Source organism: Aplidium turbinatum, chromosome 2 (assembly GCF_918807975.1).
Source record: "Aplidium turbinatum chromosome 2, kaAplTurb1.1, whole genome shotgun sequence".
Lineage (NCBI taxonomy): Eukaryota > Metazoa > Chordata > Ascidiacea > Aplousobranchia > Polyclinidae > Aplidium > Aplidium turbinatum.
The window spans coordinates 7941064-7967360 of record NC_137473.1 but is presented as its reverse complement, the minus strand read 5'-3'; the positions used below and the strand labels follow the sequence as shown (position 1 = coordinate 7967360).

Here is a 26297-nt window from a genome sequence, read left to right as displayed (position 1 = left end):
TCTAATTAGGTTTTCAAAATTTTGGTTTGTCCATGTTGAAAGATTTTTGAAGATTTCCAAACGTGGACGTCCCCGGTGCCTCTGACCAGGAAATCGCCCCATCATTGCCGAGTGTTCAATTCCGCGTTTGCGGTAGACATGCCTGATAAATGTCATTTGCCTTTTTTTGATAGTTGTGATGAGGACGCCAGGGGTGCACCCAGAGCGTCTCCACACTTCTTCGTTAGTGATTTTATCCATCCAGTTAATTCCCATCATTCTACGAATGAACCAAATTTCAGCACTGTTGATCTTTTTCTCTATCTTCGGGCATACAGTCCAGGACTCACAGCCATATAGCAGAACTGACCAAATGTACACATGTAAAATTCTTATTCTAGTGTTTAGAGAGATTGAATTAGATTTCAGTATTTTGTCCATTTTGATGAAAGTTTGTTTGGATTGGGCAATTCTTGATTTTACGTCGCTCCAGCATCGACCATTCGAAGTGACCATAGAACCCAGATAGTTGAAAGTATTTATATAAGTTGATATAACTTGATACCATAAGTTGATACCATTGATACCATAACTATAAGTTGATACCATAAGAAAATAAATTTGTAATATATAATGATGTATAAATATAATATATAATAAAAATATAAAATAATTTTCTAAATTATCTTGATGGTTGAGTTGGTTTCAAAAACTCGTTGTATGTAATTCAACACCCGGGCATTAGTAATGCGTAATGGTAAGTTGCTTACCAACTGCAATATATCTCATAGTGAATCCAGTATATACATAAGGCTTGTATGCTCTTAACTTGATTCCAAGGAGGTTGGATTGGGAATGCTGCATCACTCCAGCTTGTGCTGATTGATCTAATACCAGGAATCTATCGTTGCTCACTTCCCGCAATCCATTGTAGAACTGAAGAGATTCATTTTTGTTATATAGTTTGTAAATAGCACAAAAAGAGTCTTAATTTTAAATGCACACTGTCAATGGACTATAAGTGGGACGCAACTGTTTTGGTCCATACTCTCTTGTTTAGATAACGAAATTAGTATTTTTTGCGTTGTTTTAATGTTCATAGATGCTTAATCAATGTAAAAAATATTCATTTTGCTGACTGACATTCATCGGGTTCGTAATGATCACGTGATGAAACAATTATGACTTGCAAGCGTTTTTATTTTATTTACTAAACTTCATTGTATTTACTCAGGGTTGCCATATCGCCCTTATTTCTAAGATTTGTCCTTATTTTGAAGGGAAATAGCTTAGACAAATTTATTGACCTTATTTCTAAGAAATGTCTTTGCTTTTTACTTGAGTCCTTATTTTGTCTTATTTTTAACAGTCACAAAACTTCTATTTTTTTGGAATACATTGTATCCATAAGTGGTATCGATTTGAGAAGCAACCAACGCACATCAACTGGACCTTGCTAAGAGATCAAACAGTTGAATACGAAGAAGATAAGGGGTTGGCAAATAAATTGATCTTCCTATGGCAATGAAAGATGAGTTGTTCGATGAGTTCAGATGATGTGTTCCGCAAGGACGAACCTAAGGACAAGTGGATGAACATCTTTAATGGAGACGACTTTTTCCGTTGATCTACAAGCTGATTAGCATCATTTTCTCCTTTCCGGTCAGCAATGCGTTTGTGGAGCGAGTTTTCTCTCGTTTTGGTTCAGTGGAGCAAGGAAAGGAACAGAGTTAGTGAAATGACAGTCAAATCCCTGCTACAAGTAAAGATAATCCTAGACCTGAGCTGCCGTGAGATGCACGAAGTACTTTCTACAAACAAGGAGTTGCTGGAACAGCTTGTTTTTGGCAAAAAAATATGGCATGTGATATGTCATGGTTTATATAAATAAAAATGAATGTTCAAAAACGTTTGTTTCGTTTCGAGTAAAAATTTAATTTTTTGGTTGTCCTTATTTTGGGGTTCTTGTCGATCGTAACCTCTGCATATAGGTTAAGGGATAGGAAAATACGTTTGGTACGAATTAAAGAATCTTTTTTGTGCTTTCAGCAATTAACAAACCGAAACGCTTCTATAAATTTACATTTTCAGACATTTTTGTGTATACTACTGATATGTTTCTTAAAAAAACGACTTAGCTTTTTCTTAGTGTAATACCAGTGCAATACACATAAACCAATAAATAAACATTTCTCTTTAATTCCACCTTATTTTACACTCACCCACATATAGAAGTACGAGCTATGAAATCGACCAGCTCCAAAGTCGTCGACCCAGAATCGGATCCTTGTGTCATCTGGTGACGTAATCGTGTACCAGCAGATGATGTCATTTCCATAAGCTCCAGGTATTCCAGGGGCAATAATTTGCTTTTCAATATCAACCTCTGCACTGAACTCCTTTATCCCGCAAACGTGAACTAAAAGTGATTTTATTTTTACTTGTTTGGCATGGTTTTATGTTTGAGCAAATTACTGACAGAGACCACTGCGGAAACGTGACACCAAAAATTAGCGTTCTTTTAAAACAACATTGTGCGGCATAATGTCATTTACTTTGAAAAAAGACCATGTTCCAATGTCTTCCAGATTTATTAAAATCAGTCAATTACAGGTTTATGGCAGGAGAAACCTGAAAAAGATAGGTACTAAACCTCACCTCCTTGAAAATCTTAGCTTAAAATGGGCCCTTTCTTTTCTCTTGGTACAGTACGTCTTTATTACTTCAAAACCACGGCAATTGCACCAAAAAGGCTTGCGAGCTACTTGCACGAGTCTTTATTTTCAGCTACCACAATTGTCTGGTTATTCCTCAAGCTGAAATCATGCTTTTACGTAGGGTACAATACCTGCACGAATTCCCAAGTCAAATCCTGATCTTTCGACACTGTCTGTTGCAATAAAGTTGATTGTCATTGTAGTGCCTGGTGATATGTAGAGCTGACCTGTTTCCAATTTGGTAACTCTTTTAGGGGATGGCACGTCCACCTGTTTTAAAGATGCTGCATGTATACCTGCTTGCAGATACACATTTTACACATTGTACATAGCTTGCATTTTGTACACTATTAATGAAACAACAATATATAGGATATATTCATTTGTACAATTGTTTTCATGTTAGACTACTTACAAAAGACAATAAAAAAAACTCATTTATGTTGATAATGAACATTTTTAAAAGCTTTCCGAAACTGTACGAAAAAAGTACAGTGGTGTCCGTTGAAAAATCGCTATTTGGATTGGCTTGATAGCCACAAGTTTAGATTAGTAAGTGCAATGGCTAAGCTTTATCCGGTACTACGTCACTATTAATACGTCACATCAAGCATCAGATATTTAATCGCATGAAAAGTAATCACTAAAATTTAATTACTGGAACAGTTCAACAACGCAGTGGCACACTGGGCCACGAAGACCACATGTACTTTTTAATGTAACAAAACAAAACGCTTCGCCTATATTGACACTTTGCAAACTCCATATAGGCTACACGCGAACAAAACATTTCAACAAATTTTCGCAATATGCAAAACTTGTCTGTGATAAATCCCTGCATTGCAGTCCGTTTAATAGCAACCGCATGGTTATTCGAGCATTTCACTTCTTCGTCATGTGTCACACTGTTGTAGCCTAGACCAGTGGTTCTCAACCTGTGGTCCGCGGACCACTAGTGGTCCGCCGATATTTGCTTGGTGGTCCGCGAGCAAAGTCTGAAATCGTCGTTTTTCAACACTTTGCATAAAAGTTGTTAAGTTTATCAAGCCTTATCCACTAAATTGTCGACTCTTTGCTTCATTATTTTCGAATAAGGATCTTGATCATGAACAGCTACTGATGCATAGGCTACAGCCTACTCAAGTTCGTTAGTTATAAAGGGGAAAAGTGCCAGACTGTTTGAGTTACGTGATGCTGTGACAGAGTTTCTTGAAGAAAAAAAAATCCAACCTGTTGCTCATTTCAACGATAGCTCTTGAGTTGCTGTTCTGGCTTAGGCGACTTGGCTGACATTTTTGAACAACTGAATAAACTTAATTCATCGCTGCAAGGAAATCAGACAAATTTGTTTACCCTCAGTGATAAAGTGTCTGCTTTTACGAAATAACTTGTTCTTTGGAAGACAAGATTATTGTGAGGTAACTTTGTTATGTTTGATCAATTGCACGAATTCACTGAGAAACCAGAAAATGCTGAAATCAATAAGCAACTGTTGATGAATTTTATTTCTGATCATACTCATTCGGTGCAGGATCAATTTAACTTCTACTTTGGTGATTTGAACGTTTAGAGTTTTTCGTGGCTTCCCAGTCCGTTTCTTGCACAGATTGATTCATTAAAATTAGTGATTACCAACATCGGAATTAAACCAATTCATTGAACTGACCAGTGACACTACGGTACTTTGAATATGTTGCATCCGAGAGTGAGCTTGGTGAAATTTTGGATACAGGCTTCACACGAGTATCCACAGCTGTCTCAGAAAGCTTTGAAAATTATTTTACTTTTTGCAACATCTTATCTTTGTGAATGTGAATTTTCTGCACTGGTTACAATAAAAACAAAGTATAGTTCCCCACTTGAAGTCGAAGATGAATTCCGATTGAGTCTTTCAAGTATTAGCCCACACCTCGTTTGGATATGCTGTGCTCAAATGTGCATTGTGCAAGCTCAAGGCTAGCTCTAAAAGTAGCATTCTTTCTGAAACCAACTGCTGTTTATGACTTAGCAAGCAATAAGTGACATTTGTTTGTTACAGGGGAAGGAGGAAGGGGAGTAGTGGTCCGTGACTGAGACACAATTTTTTTAAGTGGTCCTTAAATCTCAAAAGGTTGAGAACCTCTGGCCTAGACAATCACGTATGCTCTTTCTCTATCGTTGAACTCGGCGCTAGAGTAGGCACGGTTGCCGTGTGACGTAGTGGAGACATTGGTTTCACTTTTGGTGCTGGTCAGTTGTGGTCAAAGTTACTTATTAAAAAGGCCACGTAGAGGCAGAATGAAATAAATAGGAAGACAATGGAGCCAATCTTTGTTTCCACTTTTAAGAATTACACAACCGCATGCTTTAGCTAAGTGTCGAACTAACGTAGTCTCAAGTGTAAACGCTTTTACCAGTCCATAAGGCAGCTGACGAGAAGAGATTAAATGAGAAAAGCTGCAACATCTGACAAAATGTTGCTTTGCACTAAGCGAAAACAAGGATTGTGTTTGAATTAGTTTTGTGAAAACATTCACGGTTTAGAATTTAGAAAAGTCAAATGACAAGAGATTTTGAAGATATTGATTGCCAACGTCTGCAAATCATCATTATGATGGTTGCATAGCAGCGTGGCGAGAGCCTTGGTGCGGCAGTCGAAAGGGCACCGGTTCAACACCGCTCAAGAGTATGCGGCTGTGTCTTTGGCAGGACACTTAAAGGCATGCCTGAAGGTGGACATGAAGATTGGCTTCCTTGCCTTCCCCTTGACATTGAAATGTTCAACCACCAGGCATAAACCTGGATACGACAAAAAAATCGTCATTATCATCGTCATTATGTTTTGATACTACTCACGTGGACGTCATCACAACAGGTTTCGTTGCTGACGTAACGACTTGTAACCTCCACCAGGAAGTTCGTAGATGACGTGATGGTCCATGAGCATATTAAATTGGGTGAATGCTTTGCAGGGTAACCAGGGGAGGTGATGGTTTGTTGTTTGTTTATGGCGAGAAGGGTTTCCCCACAAGAGTCTACAAACACAGTGTTTGTTTTTCAAGTGGTTTAAAATCGTTTCAGGAAAAACAACCCATCAAACGTTGAAATATATTGTGAGACAAAAAGGGAAATGAAAAGTTTAATAAAAACGTGTCGACATTTGGTTGAGTGATTTTCCCACAAGAATGTAAAAGGCACATTAGCCTATTTGTTTTTCAAGAGGTTCGGCATCACTTCTAGAAATAAACGTACCAAGTTAACTTAACTAGCATTTAGCTTTAAAAATTGTTCAAAATTCCTCTTAAACATAAGTAGAAGTAAATTATACGGATGGAGAATGCTTTTAGTTGTAAAGTATGAGAAAAACGTTTCTGCAAACATTATTGCATTATCTCTTTGCGTCTGTATTTGTATTTTTTTTCTCTTCTTCCGTCCTTCTTCTTTTTTGTGTCAATTTGATACAGTATTTAAAAACGCAATACTTTCTTTCGTATATCTATTTGAATAAGAGAGTGCAGACTCGACGACCTCCTACGCCTCCAGAGCTACGGTCTTTCGCACTCTCTCATTGGATGCACACTGTACGTTTTTGTTTTATGTACGTTTTGGCGTTTCGCATCCAAACAAAAATAAAATGACCATCCATCCATCTTATCGTCGTCGTCGTGTGAGCCTCTGGGGACAAGGGTCTACCCCCTTACCACCCAAGATTCACGAATTGTACCTTATACAGCTTGAATACTCACCAACTGCAATATATCTCATAGTGAATCCAGTATACACGTAAGGCTTGTATGCTCTTAACTTGATTCCAAGGAGGTTGGATTGGGAATGCTGCATCACTCCAGCTTGTGCTGATTGATCTAATATCAGGAATCTATCGTTGCTCACTTCTCGCAATCCATTGTAGAACTGAAGAGATTCAAGATTTTGTAAAGATTTCAATTACTTGAAAATCAAGAATAGAAATTAATGGATAAAATATGACTACTACTGAACAACGTAATGAAAATAGTGATGTTGACTAGAGTGCCAACAAAAAAGATGGCGGGACGATATTGAACAACAGATTGGTGATATTGGGATTTTTTGCTGTCTCCAGGCTAATTCTAGGCTATTTGGAATAAAAAGTAAAAAACGCAAGTGGTTTGGAAGATTACGTAGAAACCACCTCCCAGAAAACGTATGACAATTTGGCAATGATGAATTCCTTGAAAAGGTTACATTGTCAACAGTTTGAAATATAATGCAAATTTAGTCTCATACCACGTTTAGAAGTTTCCAAGAAGAAGTTCAGAAGAAGTTTAGAAGTTCAGCAAAAGCATTATTGGTTTCAAAAGGTTTGTTTTAACAGTCCACTGTGGGTGTTGTGCAGCGTACCACAGTCACTCACCCACATATAGAAGTACGAGCTGTGAAATCGACCAGCTCCAAAGTCGTCAACCCAGAATCGGATCCTTGTGTCATCTGGTGACGTAATCGTATACCAGCAGATGAAGTCATTTCCATAAGCTCCAGGTATTCCAGGGGCGATAATTTGCTTTTCAATGCCAGTTTCTGCACTGAACTCTTGTATCCCGCAAACGTGAACTAAAATAGTGTATTTTGTGATAAAACAATTGCTTATTTTGTTGATTTATTTTTATCTTTAAAAAAGCATTAATATTATCAAATCAAAGTAGCGTACCGTATTCGAATGTAACCTATGTGTTGTTGTTTAACTATGCCCTGTATGTTGAAACACCAAAAGGTATTAAAATATACCTGCACGAATTCTTAAGTCAAATCCTGATCGTACGACGCTATTTCTGGCACTAAAATCAATCGTCATTGAAGTTCCAGGTGATTTGTACACGTCGCCTGTGTGGAGCTGGATAACTCTCTTCGGTGAAGGCACGTTCACCTGAGCCAAGAACAAAAGTAATGATATCAGCAAGTGCATTAAGTATGCAGTTGTTGCAAAATTATTACTTGTTAAACAATAAGATAGTGAAGTGCAGTGCAAATATGTAGCTCATTAGAGTCTAAGCACCAAACTAAGTGGTAACCATTTTAAGCTCCTGACCGAAAGCGTCTCAAGTTGAAAATTGTGTTCCATCTCTGCACCCCTGACGCCGCTGTTAACGCTCTCTTATACTAAAAACGCTGAGGACTCTGATTCGTTGCCCACGTCGGTAAACCGTCATTGTGCAATGTGCATATACCCGGATGTTAGTTGAATAAACGTTTTTTTTATGACGAAATTAAAATTAAAGTTTAGAGTATGAAAAAGAAACCAGTAACTGTGCAGCAATATACAGAAGCCTACCTTAGACTTTGTCAGACCCTTCGACTTAGGAAATTTTCCAAAATCACAACGAAGTATAAACATTAAACATACTCTGCATTTTTTGCTTACAGTGTACTGATGTTAAATGTTTGTCCAGATAAAATTGGCGGTTATTTGGAATGATTTTTCAGTCTGTAATAACATGGTTAGTACCGATGTCAGTACGATTTTGTTAAGACTGACTAAATACATTGGACAAGAGTGTAATGGGTTCAGGTAAACGTGTTCTATTACTAAGGTTAAACTACCACCATTGCTTTCAAAGTCAGTCACGAAACTTAGATGGTAAAAGTAACTATATTCATAAAATGTCACTATCGTGGATATATCTACAGACACAGTCAAACGTTAATGATCAAAGAGTAAAGATTAAAAGATAGGTTATCTTGACAAATTTGGACGTTTTATCAGCTTGTGGTAAACAAGAAAGTTGGAGTAGTTTGATAAGTTTCAGCTATGTTATTCTTTAAAGAATACCTTGACGTCATCACAGCAGGTTTCATTGCTGACGTAACGACTTGTAATCTCCACCAGGAAGTTCGTAGATGACGTGATGGTCCATGAGCATATTAAATTGGGTGAATGCTTTGCAGGGTAACCAGGGGAGGTGATGGTTTGTTGCTTGTCTATGGCGAAAAGGGCTTCCCCACAAGAATCTAAAAATAAATGGTTGGTTTTGGAGATGATTCAAAATCATGTTATGAAGAAACAACCCATCAAAAGTTGAAGTACATCGTGAGAAAAGTGGCGGACGGAAATTCTTCACTACTGTGTATTCGAGTCTTACAGAGTAGGCCTACAACTTTTTTAATAAACGTATAAGCCATGTTTTAGGTTAGGATTGCCCACAAAACAAACTCTACAACTTTTCATCAAATATAGTTCCACTATAAAACTCATACAAACAAACAGAATACCACAGGGTTTAGACCACATCATCAACTGCGCCATCCTTCGCACGCCAAACGATGTGCGTGGTCTACTGAAAGAGCATCATCGCTTAATAAAATGGCTGCTTGACATCCAAGCTGACATCTTACCCGATACACCACTTCTTTTTCAAAAATGTTAAGAAGCAATGCTCTCGTACCTTGGATTGACGAAGAGAACGTGTTCATGACGACAGGTTGATTTTAAATAATTCACAGTAGTAGACAACGGTCGGTATTTGTACGGAAAAAAAGTAAGACCACCTCCTTTTCATAAAGAAGGTAGTTGGTTTTTATTTTGCTTTAAAAGTCAATGCAATGTGTGCTGAGTGAGTTTCTGCAATGTAAAATGACTAAAATGCGTTAAAATTTCGATTTTGGTAAGTTGCTTACCAACTGCAATATATCTCATAGTGAATCCAGTATACACGTAAGGCTTGTATGCTCTTAACTTGATTCCAAGGAGGTTGGATTGGGAATGCTGCATCACTCCAGCTTGTGCTGATTGATCTAATACCAGAAATCTATCGTTGCTCACTTCCCGCAAACCATTGTAGAACTGAAGAAATGAAATAAATCATATTAACTACAAGGCTCTATTATTAGCACACTAAAAACATTAGACCTACTTGTGGTCAATGTGTTACTATCCCAACAAGATTGTTGTGTGGTAACACAATATAGCCTACGCAGTGCTGAGATTCAATCTACTTAGCAACCAGTTCGCTTTGAATAAAATTATCCACATCTGGCAACCCTGCGTTCTGTAATTATATTAGACTCGAAAAACTTGGCCAGCAAACTTTTTCTATTTTTAGGAAGTGGTTTTTGCGATTATGCCGACTTGCCGAGTCCCACTATTGAATCTATGTCGGCCAAAACTAGGTGTCAATTAATGGCACGAACGGATCAATAGATTAATTATATCAAGCCACGAATGACATGACAATCATAAGTAACATCCTTCTCATCTATACATGTTTTAACAAAAGTTTAATTAGGCTAGATATTCGAATTCCTCCATATAGTGACACTAATTTGACATTAATCAAATTCAACTCATAACAAAAAATTCTGGTTAGATGCTGCGCATAGAAAATAGTTGAATCTCCGAAGGAATTTTGATTGAAGATATTTGGCAATTGCTGCCTTGGAGATTATTAGACTAACTTTATTTGGTGAATGATTAGGCAACTCATCACTCATTAATGAAAATAAACTTTGTAACCTCAGATGGATACAATCTGTGTACTACAGCAAAAGCATTATTGGTTTCAAAAGGTTTGTTTTAACAGTCCACTGTGGGTGTTGTGCAGCGTACCACAGTTACTCACCCACATATAGAAATACGAGCTATGGAATCGACCAGCTCCAAAGTCGTCGATCCAGAATCGGATCCTTGTGTCATCTGGTGACGTAATCGTGTACCAGCAGATGAAGTCATTTCCATAAGCTCCAGGTATTCCAGGGGCGACAATTTGCTTTTCAATGCCAGTCTCTGCACTAAACTCTTGTATCCCGCAAACGTGAACTGAACATAACAACAAAGATGTTGAAGAGAAAATACTGAAAATATGAAGCTGCTTGTTGAAAAACCTTCCTATCAAGAGAACGCGGATAATCATCTCGAGTCAATTGACCTTTAATTTTTTGTGCCGAAGGCTTTGCACAATAATTTACAAAAGACTCGTTTGGTCACACGTCATTAGCAATGACGTCATAACGTTGTTAAAATGACAAAATAATTAATTTTGGATCAGCGACTGTTGTCTTGCAAATTACTTAAATTTGCGTCAAAGCGAAGTTATAAATAGAAAATAAAGTAAAACCGAAACATGAATTCTTTATATCTTTAAATCCAAGATTTTAATATATGATTATCGTATTTTCTCGCTAAATGTTTTAAATCCAGAAATACAACCAGATCGTTTAGTAGATTCGAAAGAAGGTGAAATGTACGTATAACAAGTGGATACCTGCAAAACACCTATTTAATATTGTTGTACAAAATTTTTACAGAAAACATGCCAATGTGTATCAACAATATAGAATATACAAAAAAAAGTGGCAAACCTGCTTTATATTGCATCACAAACCCAGACCTCTCGACGCTGTTGTTTGAAACAAACTCAACTTTTAGGTTGTTGCCTGGAGTGGTGTACGCTAATCCAGTGCGCACTTGGATGGTGTTCTTCGGAGTGGGAACTTGAATCTAAAAAAATCGTAAATTGTGATAACCTTCCTAGGCTAACAAAAGATCCTGAAAGAGATGTAATTCTACAACTTGATTTCCGACATTTGTCAGTTAGCATAGCAAGCTTTATAAAGGTGATATCTTCTTGATTTGCATGAAATGGCACAACGCATGCGCAATGCGCATTATTCTGAAGACGAAGAAACAGTGAAGATTAATGTTATCAAAAGTGTCCCTTTTTACATTATTTCCGTGTCATAAGACGTTGAAACCCCATCGAAAGTAGAAAATTTTGTTGACTGTTTTTTATGCTGCTTGGGGTTTTCAACGCCAAGCGACGTAATGTCTCACCCAGTTAGCAATAATACGTAGTTGCAATTAATTGATTACATCATCATTTGAGTTTTATAGAGCAGATTCTAACTAAAAATCATTTTTTCTTTGCGTTTAATTCAATCTGCTCCAAAAACTGAAATTTCCATGTAATCAGTCATTAAATAAGATTTACAAAATTTTACAGTTGTTTAATGCTAAACGCAGCAATTTATTTTCTTTATAGCTTCTTAATGTTGTTTCTAAAGTGCTCTGGTGTGCAGCTTTGCGGCTGAGGTGGCAGCAATTAACGGATATAGATATTTCTAACAACACACATCGGCCTTCTTGTATAATGCTTTCTTAGTGCTTGAATTGCAGAAAAAAATATTGTGAAACACCTTTTCATAAGCACTTTCTATTCTGCACGTACCTGAACGCGATCACAACAGGCTTCTTTGCTCGCATAGAGGCCAGTCACCTCTACAAGGTAGTTCGCCAGAGCTGTAATTGTCCATGTGCAAGTCTGATGAGAAGGATGCAGCATGGGATACCCAGGAGAGGTGAGGTTACGGGGAAGGTCTATTGCTTTCAGTACACCACCGCATGGAGCTAAAAGGAGGGAATTAACTCTTGCAGCACAAAAGAAATGATAAAGATATGAGACTACGTAACTTCTATCTTTTTATAATGATATTTTTTACACAATGGTTCGTCCTCGTGACACGATTACACGTTAGGTGTACAAAAAAAAAAATTTCAAACTTATTGTTTTCGATTCTGTTTCAGGAAGAGTTTCCAAGTAAGAAACCAGCTTCTTTTCAAACCCAAGCAAATGATTTGTGTACCGATCCTATATGACATCAGGAATCCATCCCTTTCAAGACTTCCATCGGATGTGAACATGATTTCAATTGTTTCGCCGAACGAATAATATTCTCGATTCATCGTGAATCGCGTAACTCCCGCATCTGGCTCGGAAACCTTTGAAACAATGCAAGCAACTAAGAGCGACGTGCACACTGCTTTGTGCCCATGGTAAGCTTACAGTGTATTGAGGGAGCATGCTGGTCACTGCCAAGTGTCGTGTAATTAGGTTTTTGTTGCAATTTTAATAAAGTGGCTATGTTTTGTATTAAGTTTGCAAGGGAGGGCTTTTCCTGGTAGTTACGTGCCTCTTCTAAACCAAAGCTATCATGATTTTGGAGCAAGTTAGTGCTGAAAAGTTTAAATCTTACTGGTTGGTTGTATGAACAAAATCAACTCGTAATTTCATTTCAAATACTTTTGCGACGCAGCTGTTTGTATAGCCTACTACTGTAGTCCATGCATTTTATTTTGTATTTTTTTGTGTGATTTGAATATGGACATGGTTGTCTGATGAAAATAAATATATAATGATAATGTCTTGAAAACTAGTTTAGTGATTTGTGACAATTAAATGCTTTGATTCCTATTTTGTTTGCTCAGAAGGACCGCTTTCGAGGAATTCAAACTTGTTCAAACAACCACAAAATGAAACGGAATAATAAGAAAAAAGAAACCACGTTTTTTCATTACCTCCAGCATTTGGCAGCACAACTCTTTGCTGACATGGTGGACAATCAATTCAATACGTTGACCTCTAGGGGCAGTAATGAGCCACGTGCACGCTTGATTTCCATGATGACGTAACGGGTAACCGGGCGTGGAAATATTTTGAGTTTCTTCAGTTGCCAGTAATCTGGATCCACAAGCAGCTGAAAAAAGAACATAGTTTAAAGATTTGGTAGACAAATGGTTGGTTTTGTTGTAGCCTCAGGCGTAAATGCACCCGCAGAACAGCCAAGCAGAAGCGTTTGCTTTCCACTCAAACGACCCTGGTTCGAGCCTCAACCTAACCCTAACTGGTTGTTTAAAAAATACGCTCATCTCTTCCCAGAGTGTAATAAATTGGGTGGGCGTAGAGCGTAAATGCTGAAGAAAATGCGGTTGAGAAAAGATGCTTACTAACCTACTTTCGTTCACGCCGAAGGCTGATACAATAAGAATTTTATCCTACCAATTGTTTTGAGTGTTACCAATAATTCTAAGTGTATCATTAACCTTTTATTGTTACCATTATTGGAAATAGATTAAAAGACAAAACAAATAATAAAATGGCTAAACACAACAAAGCACTAAAAACACCAACAACGATCGTCACTGATGGCGCAACTGAATGCTTGTTCAAGGGTACGCTACGCATGGCAGCCCTACAATTCGAAGATTGCACTGCAGTTACCACCAATAATAACTTTTAACGTATAAAATGCTAAAGCCTGATTTCGTCTTCCATAAACGCGTTACCTATCGCTCTGTACGTGATTTGGAATCCAGTGTAGATGTAAGGCTTGTATGCTCTCAACTGAACGCTCATTATGTTGGTTTTAGAGTAGTAAGTAGTGGAAGCTTGACTTGCTTTGTCCAAAACTAAAAACCGTTCATTGCTGCTGCAAAACCCGTCGTAAAACTAAAACAAAAAAGATGAAGTTCATTTTAATATTTTTGACATTCGTTTTTCGACAAACGAGTCTTTTATGCAAGTTGGATAGGTCTTTCTCAAAATACAAGTAGCTTAGTTGAAGTTAAATGCTTGTAATGTTAAAATGCCTAATTGCAAGTGTTTAAATTGCCTACTCTGCTGTAGAAGAGAGCTTTAATTATAATTTACAATTATTTTTAACTCGTAAATCATTTTTTAAAACTCAGTTCAGGTGATTAGCTTAAAATTACATCAACAATATTGCCCGTCATTTACTCAGTGGTACGATTGTTTCTTAAAATAGTAAAAACACACCCAGAGGTAAAAATTTGAACTTGAGAAACTTTCTGTTCCGAAATCATCGATCGTAAAACGGATGCGAGTTCCTTCTGGTGACGTCATAGTGTACCAACAGGAGAGCACAGAAGAAGAGGGGAGGCCTCGAAAAGGAGGAGCTTTGAAAATTTGATCAACATCAGTACCAGCGGTCAATGTCCTCTTCCCGCAAAAGTGATCTGCAAATTTTTTATTTTTAACGCAATTAATAATAAATACAACTTGTACATTGACTCAACGTCAGAAAATGTCAAACTCGTCTCAATTATTTTTTTTGCTAGACGAGTCAAAGAATGTTTAATTTTACTCAGCAAATTAGATCAATTCATAAAGATGAAATCATACCAATCCAGCAAGCGAATAACAGGTGGCTGAAAACTAGCGTCATATACAATAAGGCAAATGCAAAAATATGCAATAAGCACTTGCATTGTCATACGTTTACACAAGCTATTGGTACATTTAAACCTGAACTGGCTACTTCACTAATTCACGTTTAGCATTTTTGTCATCATCTGTCTAGCGACGCTAGAGACAGTTTAGTCGGAAGGAAAGTTTCAGTCTGAATTGTATTTAGAAACAGTGTTCCGTACATGATTTTGTATTTTTAAAGAGAAAAAAAGACGTCATGCGTGGGTTGGTTAGCGGCGGAAGTGGAAAGGATCGTTCCAAAACAAGATGGCTGGATAGTGTGACAAATGACAGCGGGATGGGAATGGAAGAGGTGAAGGAAGCTGTGAGGAATTAAGAGCTGTGGAGGGAGACGTTTTATAGAGTGAACGAGAGTCGGAACTGACCAAACGGATGATGATGATGATGATGAAAAAGAATGTTTCAATTTTTCATGTTTTCATTAAAGAAAAATCTTCATTCCTACCACGTCGTATGTTAGCCTATACGCTCAACATTCTACAAAATTACCTGCGCGATAAGACAATTCAAAGCCGTTTCTCGCCACACTGTTGGTTGCGACAAACTCTATCTGAACAGTGTTGCCAGTTGAAGTGTACAACAAGCCCTCGGAAAAAATCGTCTCAGAATTTGGAATCTAAACAATTTAAGATTTCAAAGCGTTGTTAATAACTGTCACGTGCAATCGACTATGACATACACTTTACAATGCAAATTGTAATCTTTCAATCTACAAAGCTCTTTCTTTCTTAGTCCAACTTTTCTGGTCTCATCACCACCCTTGGGGCAGTGGGTAAGATTTGCAATTGGCAGACCCTATAACCGAGCGGTAACTATGATGTCATGGAACTACTTAAACCGCGTGAATTGTTGGGACAGATTGTTCTATTATTGGTGACGCGGCTCTTTGTAGAAATTTGTAGCGTTGGCAATTTTGTAACTTTAAAACACAGACTGCACAAAAATAAAAAGGAAATCGTAAAATAACAAATCAAACTTGATTGTGTTTATGTTTTCATTCAAACGATACTTGCAAAATTAAACACTTGACAGCACGACAACGCAGGTTGCTTGTGAAGATGGAATTTTTCAACCATTGGTGCTTCCAGTTTCTTGTCATGTTTTCTATTAATTTGATCCCCAAAAAACAGAAAGTTGACACTTTAGATAGTTTCACATTTGCGTCTTATTATCTTAGCGTTACAGTCCTTCCTAATTCCTAACAGTTGTGATTTTAAAGGTTTTTTAGCAATCTAACTAAAGAGACACCTTAGTTACAAATTTTTATGTTTAAATCGTACAAAAAATACCTGAACTCGGTCACAACACGTTTCTTCGCTAATCTGATTGGCTGATATCTCAATCACGTGATCGCTTGGAGCAATTATTGTCCATAAGCAAATTTGATTGGCTAAGTGCTTGAAAGGAAATCCAGGCGATGTCAATGATTGTGATTCGTCATAAGCCTCTAGCCTGTTACCACAGGACGCTGCGTACATATATATATAGTGTTATTTTTACATATGGCGTTATTTTTACATAAATATATTTCCACTAATATACAAATATAAATTATTTTTTTTTGGTGTTATTATTTTTATACTGTGCAGTGTGCAATGTACAATATATTTCCATCTACAAGTACATTAATAAAACCAAATATCAGTTTCAAGAATGAAATCAGCTGAAAGTTGAGTTCCAATAGATGCTGAGAAGTTATGATCTTCATCTACCAGCAAAACTGTAGCTCGGTTGATCCAAAAATCTACATTCACTGCAAAGAAAATAGTCAGAAAAAACAAACAAAAAAACTATTTTAGTTGCACTAGTAAAGAAAGTAGCAATTTATTTTAAATTGCTGCTAGCCTACAAAGTTGCATTTGTATTGACCAAACATCAGCTTAGTGGTGGAATAGTTAGCGTTTTTCTCTGTTCTCCCTCTAACTTCTGATTGGTTGAAACACTGTTCTACCTGTACTTCTGATTGGCTGATTGCTTCATAGCTTTTCTGGCTCTTACAAAAGTTGTTATGTTAAATTGTCTAGTGTCTACCATAGCTGTCGTAGAGCGACACTAAATAAACATATTAGTAAGTAATATTACTATTGTTGTTATCATTAGTATTTTTATGATTACTATTACCATTATTATTTTTATCGTTATTATCATTTTATTATTATTTTTATCGTTATTATCATTTATATTATTATTTACCGACTGCCATGAAGGCTATTCTGAACCCGGCGTAGATGTAAGATCGCGGCACTCGAAGCTTCATCGTCATGACGTTGCTCCCAGAATATTGCGTCTCGTCAGTTTGATCCGCTCTTGACAGAATCAGAAATCGGTCGGACGAAGTAGAATCCCCATTGTAACACTGAAAACATTTGAACCATAGAACTTTGTTGGCTTAGAAACAAATTAAAATGACCTTTATCACTTCAGGCAGAAGTGATTAGTTGAAAATGGCACGTTGAGAAGAGAAATCGTTATGGGCTAAAATATAGGCCTATCAAACCTTTTTCTTGTATTGAAGTTCTTAAAAAAGTTTTCTATTCTTATCATAGATAAAATCACACTACTAAAGTTTACGTCCCCTCAGTTTTCGTTGACTTAAACAATATTTTTCCGTGTAGACCTTTTTTTACCAGTCTGTGGGGCATGGTCTATGGGGAAATTATTCAAATAGAATAAAGACCTTCTGATAATTCCCATTTTATGGTGAAACAGGCTGTAGACTAGAGGTTTTAGAAAGTAATAACTCTATTTGATATGACCTTAGATATATATTTAGTTCACGTTTTTCCTTTGGATGAGTCATGAATAATTGTCTTGTCATTAAATTGTTTCCAATATGTTGGCCTTTGTTGCCAATTGTCCGCTTTCCATCAATTTTACCAATTAAAGAAAGATGTTCCAGTTTGTACTTGTATCGTTGCCAGCAAATTCAGATCGCTTGATTTTGATATTCATTTCTTCAAAATATTAACTAGATGTTTTGAGCCATGATTTGGTCATTACAGGCCATTGCTGGTTCCAGAGATGCTTTGGAGTACTAGAACATTGCTCCAGCATTTCCTTATCCCCTACTACAAGGTCATGGAGAGGAAAAATGACGGTGTTCGGTACGATCCTGGTGTGTCGGTACGATCCTTATGTGTCGGTACGATCCTGGTGTGTCGTTGATTATAAATCAATATATTACGAGAAGGGTGAAAGATCACGATCAAAGCATTTTCTATTCAAGTCGTGGTACGTGAAGACTTGTTATGTCTTAATTATTGGAAATAAATCGGAATGCAGTATATATCTCACTGGTCGTTTGATCCATTGCACCACACAAGCACACGGCACAGGTCTACGTATCATGGAGAACTGCATGGTGGTAAAGTGACCAACGTGATTTATTCGACGATTAAATACTACAAAAGTTGAGTCTTTGCTGAATTTATCTGCAACATGACTTTCTTGTTACCGTATGTAGGTTGTGAGTGAATTGCACAACTCAAGAAAATTTCCAGGTTGGTATTGAGGAAGCCGTTGTCACTACAAAGCTATAAGTTTGCCTAGGCATTTCGACTCAGTTGCGGTTTAACTTTAAATAGTCAATAATTTTATGAAGTATAATTACAAGAGGTTGTTTCAGCAAGTATTGATACGGTGAGTAAATAATATTATAAGCACCCAAATGTAAAAGGAAGTCCCATATCTTTGCACTCCAAAGTCGGATATCCTAAACCTTATTCTAGTGTTGTTCGGTGCTCTAATCGTGTACTCGCAGTCAAGGTTAGGAGGATAGTCTTCTGGGTAAGGCGGTTGCTTTACGAATAATTCGTTGTCCAGCTCGGCAAATAACTCTTGCTGACCGCAGTTTTTGTCTAAAAATCGACAATACTAATTAATAGGTTGGTTGACTGTAGGCTACAGACATGCCATCACACTTCAGTTAAGGCCTACACAACTTCACACATCACTAGACCGAGAACAGATATCTATAAAAACGATTTTTAGTTTGCCAAGCGTCAAAAAGAGCTTGTGCTGAGACTTACTGAACATTGTATCTATGCAAGTAAATTAAATTTTCTATAGTTCTTCGGATTCATTCGCATGCTTAAGTGGCAGTTTTGTTAGTTCGAATCCTTTACAAGTAATATGCGAAATCTCCAGGATTATTATTAAGAGGAAACTTGTTCTCTCAATCTGGCAACAAAAATTCCGTTAACCAACCGACGGAAGAAAATTTAATGTTATCTCATAATGCTCAATAAAGATTTTGACCAAGTCATTTCTTTCTTTGGTTATAAGGTGTTGTTTTATTATACAAGCCTACCTATAGGGTAGGCTTGTATAATTAGGCAGCAAGTTTTTGTATAATGTCAAAGTAAATTATTGCCACCAGGTCCTTTTCTTACCTCCATGTCCAACCTGTAAACTAGTCATCAATAAAAGCAGAAGAAACCACATGGTTCAATGTTGATTGGCCAAGCTATAGTGCTAACATTGCATAAAGAAAGTTCTGAAACATGAGTAAAAATGTCATGAATTTTCCAAGGAAAGCTTATAAAGAAATACAGTAGTCTACTAAACTTATTTTATTGAATTTAAGCAATGCCAATTGTAACATTCGGCAATATAACATTAACATTCGGCAATGTAGCACTTCGGCAATGTAACGCATCGGCAACGTCGGCAGTGCAACAGTAGCATTCGGCTAATTGAATATTCGGCAATGATGGGGCAACTTCCTGGTATGGAGCACCGAGCGTCCACGTTTGGAAATCTTCAAAAATCTTTCAACATGGACAAACCAATATTTTGTAAACTTAATAAGAACTATGGACAACGATCGTTGTGTAGACTCACGGTAGCCGACGCCTTATTCCGGCATAGCCGATGATGATGACGAATTGTAGTATATGCCTACTGTAACTTTGGAACTAAAATTAATGCATGATAAAAGTGATATTGATTTATCTCAACAAAAACTATTTCATTTAGCTGTTTTTTTTTTTATAATATTGAATATTTAAGCTTTTAATAATAGTGCCATGAAATTTAATACGATTAAAGCGTAGGCGTACATAACTCAGGAAATCATGTGCAATCAGCAGTCGCCTGTAGCAACAATAATAGCGGAAGCAGTGGTATCGGTCCGACAAATCTTAAGAGTGCTAATCATAAATGCTAGCAAGTTGACTGACTTTTGTGACAATAATCAGGAAAAATGTTTTTCTCTAATGCAGTTGCGGGAGAGGATGACTAGTCCTCACACCGATTGGTCGACGTTGCCTTACATGCGAAGGTGAAAGCTCCCGATGTTGGGTTGCTAAGTGAAGGCAAGTCGACCCTTGTGTTCTGTTAGCAACAACTTAGATCTGTGGTACCGATATAGAGCAAAATCCCGAAAGCGGATGAAGCTGCTTTGTGCTACACAATCTGACAAATAAGAATCCGCCTTGCTCACGCTGAAATCAAGCGAGAAGTCACCCATTCAGGCAAGCTAACTGCGCACATTATAGGTAGGTTACCTTCGTATGTATCTTCTGAGTAGAAAGATGGTGCATTTGTATTATAACATGATCAGCTCCTATAACCACGGTGTATTTTTTGCAAGGCGGAATTCTCTTGCTATAATACGATTGGTTGTCGCACGCACGCTGTAGCCTACAACCGACTATTTTAATTTGCTTTCGAATCGTTTAAGACTAAATTCAAAACCTTGATTCATTGTTAAACATTGTTTTGGTCAATAAATTTAACCATGTACAAGGTTTCCAATGACCAAATTTCGAAGATTTCCCTGTTAAAGTGAAAACAAACAAACCCATAGATAACTCCGTTGTTCTGGCTCTTTCGCAACCACGCGGCGCGAGGTTTTATCTAAAAAAACAGACATTTTTTACAAAATCGGTAGTATTTACGCCGCAATGATCGATCGAGACGCACAATCTTGGCATCAAATGAAAGCATACATTTTCTGCCATCTTCAAGAAGTCCTCATCTGATGCATGCACCGCCAAAATAAACTATTTTTTTAAATTGCTAAAAAGGACAGGTAAAGACCATGAATCTCCCATCATTTACATTTTTTTGCTTAAAACACCTTTTTACCTTGGACGTATGGACACGTCCTTGGTCATCATGGCAAAATTCCCAAGACGTACCAGGTTGTACGTCCGTGGTCGTGAAAGAGTTAAGTTTTACCAACTTTGGGTGGGACTTGCTTTCGTTGTCGTTCGACCGAAAAATATAACAACACCATGCGCTTTCTACGAACACTTGGTTTGATTCAAACTAATTTTTTTTGGAGGGGCTTGTTCATTTTTACTGGTAGTTATTGAAGTTGAGTGTTGTTTTCCTATCTGACGCATTTATAATACAGCACGTTGACATTTTCCCGTTTAATGACACCTGTTTGGAGAATCTTAAGATCTTCACAAAACTAGCAAATGCTTTTTGTGTTGTAAAGCACTTCGCCATTGGCTATTTATTTACAAAACAAAAAGTTAATTTCCAATTGCAAGTACAATCCCATGCATTGACATCGCAAAACGATTAAAAAATATTTTTCACAAAACAAACTGGTAGAATTTTCATCTCATCTTCAACCTCTTCCGTTACAACAAATGTAACCTAAAGAAAGTGCAACTATATTGCATGAGGTCTACAGCTGCATTATTTATTTTTCAAGCCTTAAATTGTCAAAATAAATATGTTACCACTAACCCTTGATTTGTTCCCTAGAACAGATCAGGTAACATTTGACGGTAAGCCTTACCCCATTATATAGTAGCAACGCCTGCAACTGCATTTGAACGCGTCGTGGCTGCCTTTCCTGAAATGAGTCGCTTTTGCCACGGATTTGTCGTTTTTATTCAAGTCACGTGACTTTGATTACAGCTTCCATTGCTCAACCAAGTGATAGAATCATAAAGTGAAATTGAAAAGATCAGTTATTGTTCGAATTTTCTTGTCTATCCTCTACTCAAATATTTGGACCAACTGGAAGCAAATAAAATGAACACTTTATTTGATGCCCCCTCAAAGCCTTTGTTTATTCTTTCGTAGAATCAAGTTTTGCGGCCTATTTATATCACTCGAAACTGCGGGAAATTTTACGAAAGATCTTCAAAGTAATCTGAAGCATTTTTGTGGATCTAAATTTTATTGTCGACGAACGGGATTTTATTGTCTGAGAAAGTGAAGTAGGTACTTTTTTCGATTCTAATTGCAAGCATACAATTGAAGAAGTGAAAACGAAAAGTACGTAGGATAAGTCATATTTGAATAAAGTGAATGCAGAGCACTTCAAGCATCTGTACCAAGAACACATCGCCAAGATGTCTAAGTTTGCACATAAAAATGGTACCTAGTTTTCAAAGGCACTTTTACTGGTGTAGATATCTTGCCAGAGTATTTAAGGTTTATGCTATCATGGTTTGCTGAGCACTGAATTTTTTTTTTTCAGATGTGACTCAAATAAGCATACTTTTCGTTCTCATCTCTTCAATTTTATTGTTATGCCCTTTGCACGGACTACTGTGGTTCCTCAAGCATTGCAACGGTGACACTCGTAGGCCTACAAAATCATGCTTTCGAAAGCAAACATCTTTCAAACGACAAGGATTTTCTTAGTGTTCTAAAATGACAAACCGGTACGAATATTCGGTAAAAAACGACATGGAGAGTATAATCCACACATTCCGCACTGTCGTCACATAAAGAGGACAACAAATTTTTGCGTCCACACGATTTTCACAACAGTAGGCCTATTTGCAAACAAACAACATCATTCAGCCTGCTTCCATATCGTTCGTTACTTTATGACTTCCATCTTACGATAACACGTGTTTAAAAATCTTGGCAAAAATTTATAACTTATCCAAAAATTTATATTCTGATATCTTAGTCAACATTTGCTTTTTGGCCAGCAGATTGTCGTTTTTCTTCTTGAAACGTAATTTGTGCAGTGATGTTGAGGTTATAACCTCATGAAAAGCTTGTTACACATTAAACGAATTGATGATCTGTCACGTAGACAAGAAATTGCTTAACGATCGTTTTTCCTGCTGCTTTTTATCAGACATAGTGCACATCATTGTAGCAACCAATCAAGGTTTAACGTTTGACCTAACTTGTCATCAGAATTGTGAAAAGTGGGTAGTTGTTTCCGTTGTCTCGATTCGGCCTGTGTAGTGTGCACTTCCTTGACGGCTTTCATACACAGACGTCATAATAGTATGGTTACGACGAAGGCAGACCACCAATGGACGTGTTTCGTTTGACGGTTCGTAAGCAGTGGTTTTCTACTAGCGGGTGACTGGCCCTGCTAAGCTTCACCAGATCATCGTTAGCAGACTGAATGCATGTTCCTAAATTCTTTTTTCATCGATGATATATTATAAGAATCTGAGGCAAATAAAAAGTATTTATTTATGTTCAATAGGAACGTTATTTAATTTTTTTTGTTTCGGATTGTGTCGAAATATAACTAACATGTTTACAGTGGCGTACGCAGGATTTTCTCAAGGGGAGGGGGGGCATTGAGAGTAGCGTAGCCAGGAATTTTTGAAGGCGTGCGAAGCCCGACGGCGTTTTCGCTTAAGACGACACCCAGCGGCGGGGGGTCTGGGGGGCCTCCCCCAAAAAATTTTGAAAAATTACTTTGAATTTGGTGCATTCTGAGAGCATTTTCAACAAAAATGTGAATATGAATATTCCTGTAAAATGGTGCTGTCCGGTGGCATAGCAAAAGATCATGTTTTCTTCGGCATTTTTCGGAAATAAAGCTAAGTCTCTATGTTTTCTTGTTGTTAATTCCTGGCTGAGATGTTTGAATGTTTGGTATTGGCAAAACTCGCTCTTTTAATGCAGTTTTGTTTAAAATTAGGCAAGTTTTTTTAGACTGAAAGCATCATTCCCAAGCATAAAGAGACTGAAAGCATCATTCTCAATATCGTGACGTCGCACGCGTGCCAAAGTGGGGTTGTAACCCCCAACTTCCCCCCCCCTCTGGCTACGCCATTGGCCATTGATATCCCAGACGTTTTCATGATATCCCAGTATGGTTTTAGTTCAGACTTTATCCATTTCTCTCTCACTAATCACTATAATAGGCTTACAGAACACTATGCTACATTGGCATAGCCTACCTAGGGTGGGGTAGGTGGATTGGGCCATGCATTTCGTATTGGCTTAGTCTATAAAACAACATTGTTGCAGTAATTGCTTTGACAGAGCAATGCAAAACATATTAAATGCCTTAATCTACGTCGTTAACTACTAAAACATTTTTAAAGGAGGGGGGGGGCATGGCCCAATGCCCCCCCTGCGTACGCCACTGCATGTTTATATTACGCGTGAAAAACCGACGTTAGAACGAGAGGGAAACTGCTTACTTAGTTTTATTTGAGAGATTCTGAGAGAATTTATTTCTATACAAACAAGCCTAAGTTAATTGAAACATAAATTTGATAATAAATACGGTGGCAGCTCTAAACACCATTCTAAAAAAACAACACCGCTTCAAGTTTGAACAGACATGGCTTAAAAGCTCAATGTGGTGGAAGGAATTCATGCAACAGCTAATCCACTCCACCAAACGCGACAACTATGCATTCGATCTATTAGTCACAATCAGTGAGGTCACGACGGTATTGTTATGTGAGAAGATCGTGAAACGTGTTACCAACCGGCGACTAAAAAACGGAAGATGTTTTTCACTTCCTTCAAGTAAATTTACATTGTCAACATCTAATCTTCGTGATTTCTATAAAAAACAGATAGGCTATAATATTTATTTGTTATAAACCTAATTTCAAACCAGTTTCTCCTTTTTTAATGACGTAAGATGGGCGCACGGCACGTGATTGATGACGTCATCTTTTGAAACTGTCTGCAATTACGAGCGAAGAAGCTTTCAACAATACTTGAAGATGACGGCAGTGATAACTTCTTACATAAAAAATGTTGGTTATAAACTTATGGTCGTGCATTACAACGGTGGTTGACGTCGTATTGGTGTTGAAGAGAAACATTAAAAAATTTTAGAGACGAAAAGGAATGGAACAAACACATCGATAACCTCGTCAACAGAGGCCATTTCAGATTGAGCCAGTGGAAGATCCAGGAGGAGAGGATCGCCCTCTGAAACACAGAAAAGTAACTTGGTTTGGTTTTTGAATCTTTATCCTCGGATTGACAAAGCCTTGATAGGTTATTCCTGGTAGTTTCGCATTCTTGTAGAGGCTTTTGACGCAGGGCCGGTTACCGAGATTGGTAGAGTGAGATTTTCCGATTGTTGAAGTGTTGTTGCCGAGAAATTATTCCATTCACTAGGTGCCGCTGAATGGAGAGCAGTCCTGAAATGCGTTGCTCAAGCGCACACCCCGAGAGTCGAACCAGCGCCGCTTGATCTTGAGCCGGGCGCGTAACCACTGAGCTAACTGGATTCACGGTGCATTTTGCAAGGTCAGATTTTTATAGATCTACACATCATTGTGTTTGTTGAAATCGCCTCCCTCTCTGTAAAAATACTTGCAGGATCCGCCTTGGGTTTGACCAAGTCTGTATTATCAAATTAATTCGTTTTAGTACCCACTCGTGTAAACAGCAGCCTCTGTACGGTATTGAACATATCGAAGAAAACAAAGCGTTAGAACCTCAGCTACCAAGCGTTGGAAGATTGCAACATAATGTTTAATCAACGTAGCATTGTGGTTTGCACAAATGAACGGATACGCGTGGCGTTGAGGTTCGTGACCGTCAGATAGCCTACTTTTTAAAAGACCTCTAAGCCATTATGACGAAGTTATCTCCAATAAAACATTGCAACCGTGCCATATTTTAAACTGAATGCCCTGTTTCGGTATCAAGCACGTGATCGGTTGTAGCTTCTAGCTTTTTCTAGACCTCTGCCAGGAATCGGAAAAGTACAAAAAGTGAAATTTGAAAAAAGTTGGGCCCTTTTTGACTTCACGTAGCTAGTCAATTGTTTCCAAATTTTTAAATGAGCATTTGACCAGCGCTGATTCTCACATTAAAGTTACGGAGCATTGAAAGTCAAAACCTTTGAGCTGGCTAATAATTTTAACCATTATTTTTCGGATCATAAAGATCCTCAAAATGGGAACTGTTGGATCAACAACCCATTCATTGAAGATGTCAACATATGGCCATATGCCTCTTTAATCTCCTCAATAAAGTTATCAGTTTAGATACAGTTTAAACTGCAGAACTCGGTTAATCCGGATAAAACTGGAAGTACAAATGATTTGTAATCTTTTTCTTGAGAAACAGCTTTGGATTATTTAATCCAGATCTTCGCCTATTCAGGACAAAAGTTGCGCTTTCTCCGGATTTGCCCGTGATTACCTTGTTTGACCGTGATTTTTTGTAAGTTTTCCATAGAAATTTGTCGTCGGTAACTGTTTTGAGTGACTGCAGATGATTCCGACACGCATGTCTGAAGATACAACTTTTGCCAGTGTGTTCTTGCGTTAGACGCAGAGTCTACAAATACATGCATTTCAAAAGAACTCTTATCACAGGGTCGCTAATGTGGTGATCGCGCGTCTCGGAATTGGCAGATGACCGCACTAATGCGTTC

The 26297-nt window shown here is 37.6% G+C and overlaps 1 protein-coding gene across 1 annotated transcript in view; it reads right to left on the bottom strand.

Moving 5' to 3' along the window:
* LOC145788287 (cubilin-like) overlaps positions 1 to 19129 on the bottom strand; it is a 29991-nt gene extending 10862 nt beyond the window's left edge. The window contains exons 1-21 of the mRNA XM_082600068.1: positions 19102 to 19129; positions 18374 to 18567; positions 16904 to 17066; positions 16000 to 16178; positions 15200 to 15326; positions 14258 to 14457; positions 13768 to 13930; positions 13000 to 13178; positions 12288 to 12423; positions 11873 to 12051; positions 11007 to 11145; positions 10268 to 10464; positions 9327 to 9492; positions 8482 to 8660; positions 7440 to 7578; positions 7069 to 7265; positions 6422 to 6587; positions 5532 to 5710; positions 2828 to 2966; positions 2202 to 2398; positions 750 to 915 (exon numbers count right to left, since the gene is read on the bottom strand). Of these exons, the coding sequence (XP_082456194.1) occupies positions 750 to 915; positions 2202 to 2398; positions 2828 to 2966; positions 5532 to 5710; positions 6422 to 6587; positions 7069 to 7265; positions 7440 to 7578; positions 8482 to 8660; positions 9327 to 9492; positions 10268 to 10464; positions 11007 to 11145; positions 11873 to 12051; positions 12288 to 12423; positions 13000 to 13178; positions 13768 to 13930; positions 14258 to 14457; positions 15200 to 15326; positions 16000 to 16178; positions 16904 to 17066; positions 18374 to 18567; positions 19102 to 19129 (3412 nt within the window). The remainder of the gene's footprint in view (positions 1 to 749; positions 916 to 2201; positions 2399 to 2827; positions 2967 to 5531; positions 5711 to 6421; positions 6588 to 7068; positions 7266 to 7439; positions 7579 to 8481; positions 8661 to 9326; positions 9493 to 10267; positions 10465 to 11006; positions 11146 to 11872; positions 12052 to 12287; positions 12424 to 12999; positions 13179 to 13767; positions 13931 to 14257; positions 14458 to 15199; positions 15327 to 15999; positions 16179 to 16903; positions 17067 to 18373; positions 18568 to 19101) is intronic.
* Between the last annotated feature and the right edge of the window lie 7168 nt (positions 19130 to 26297).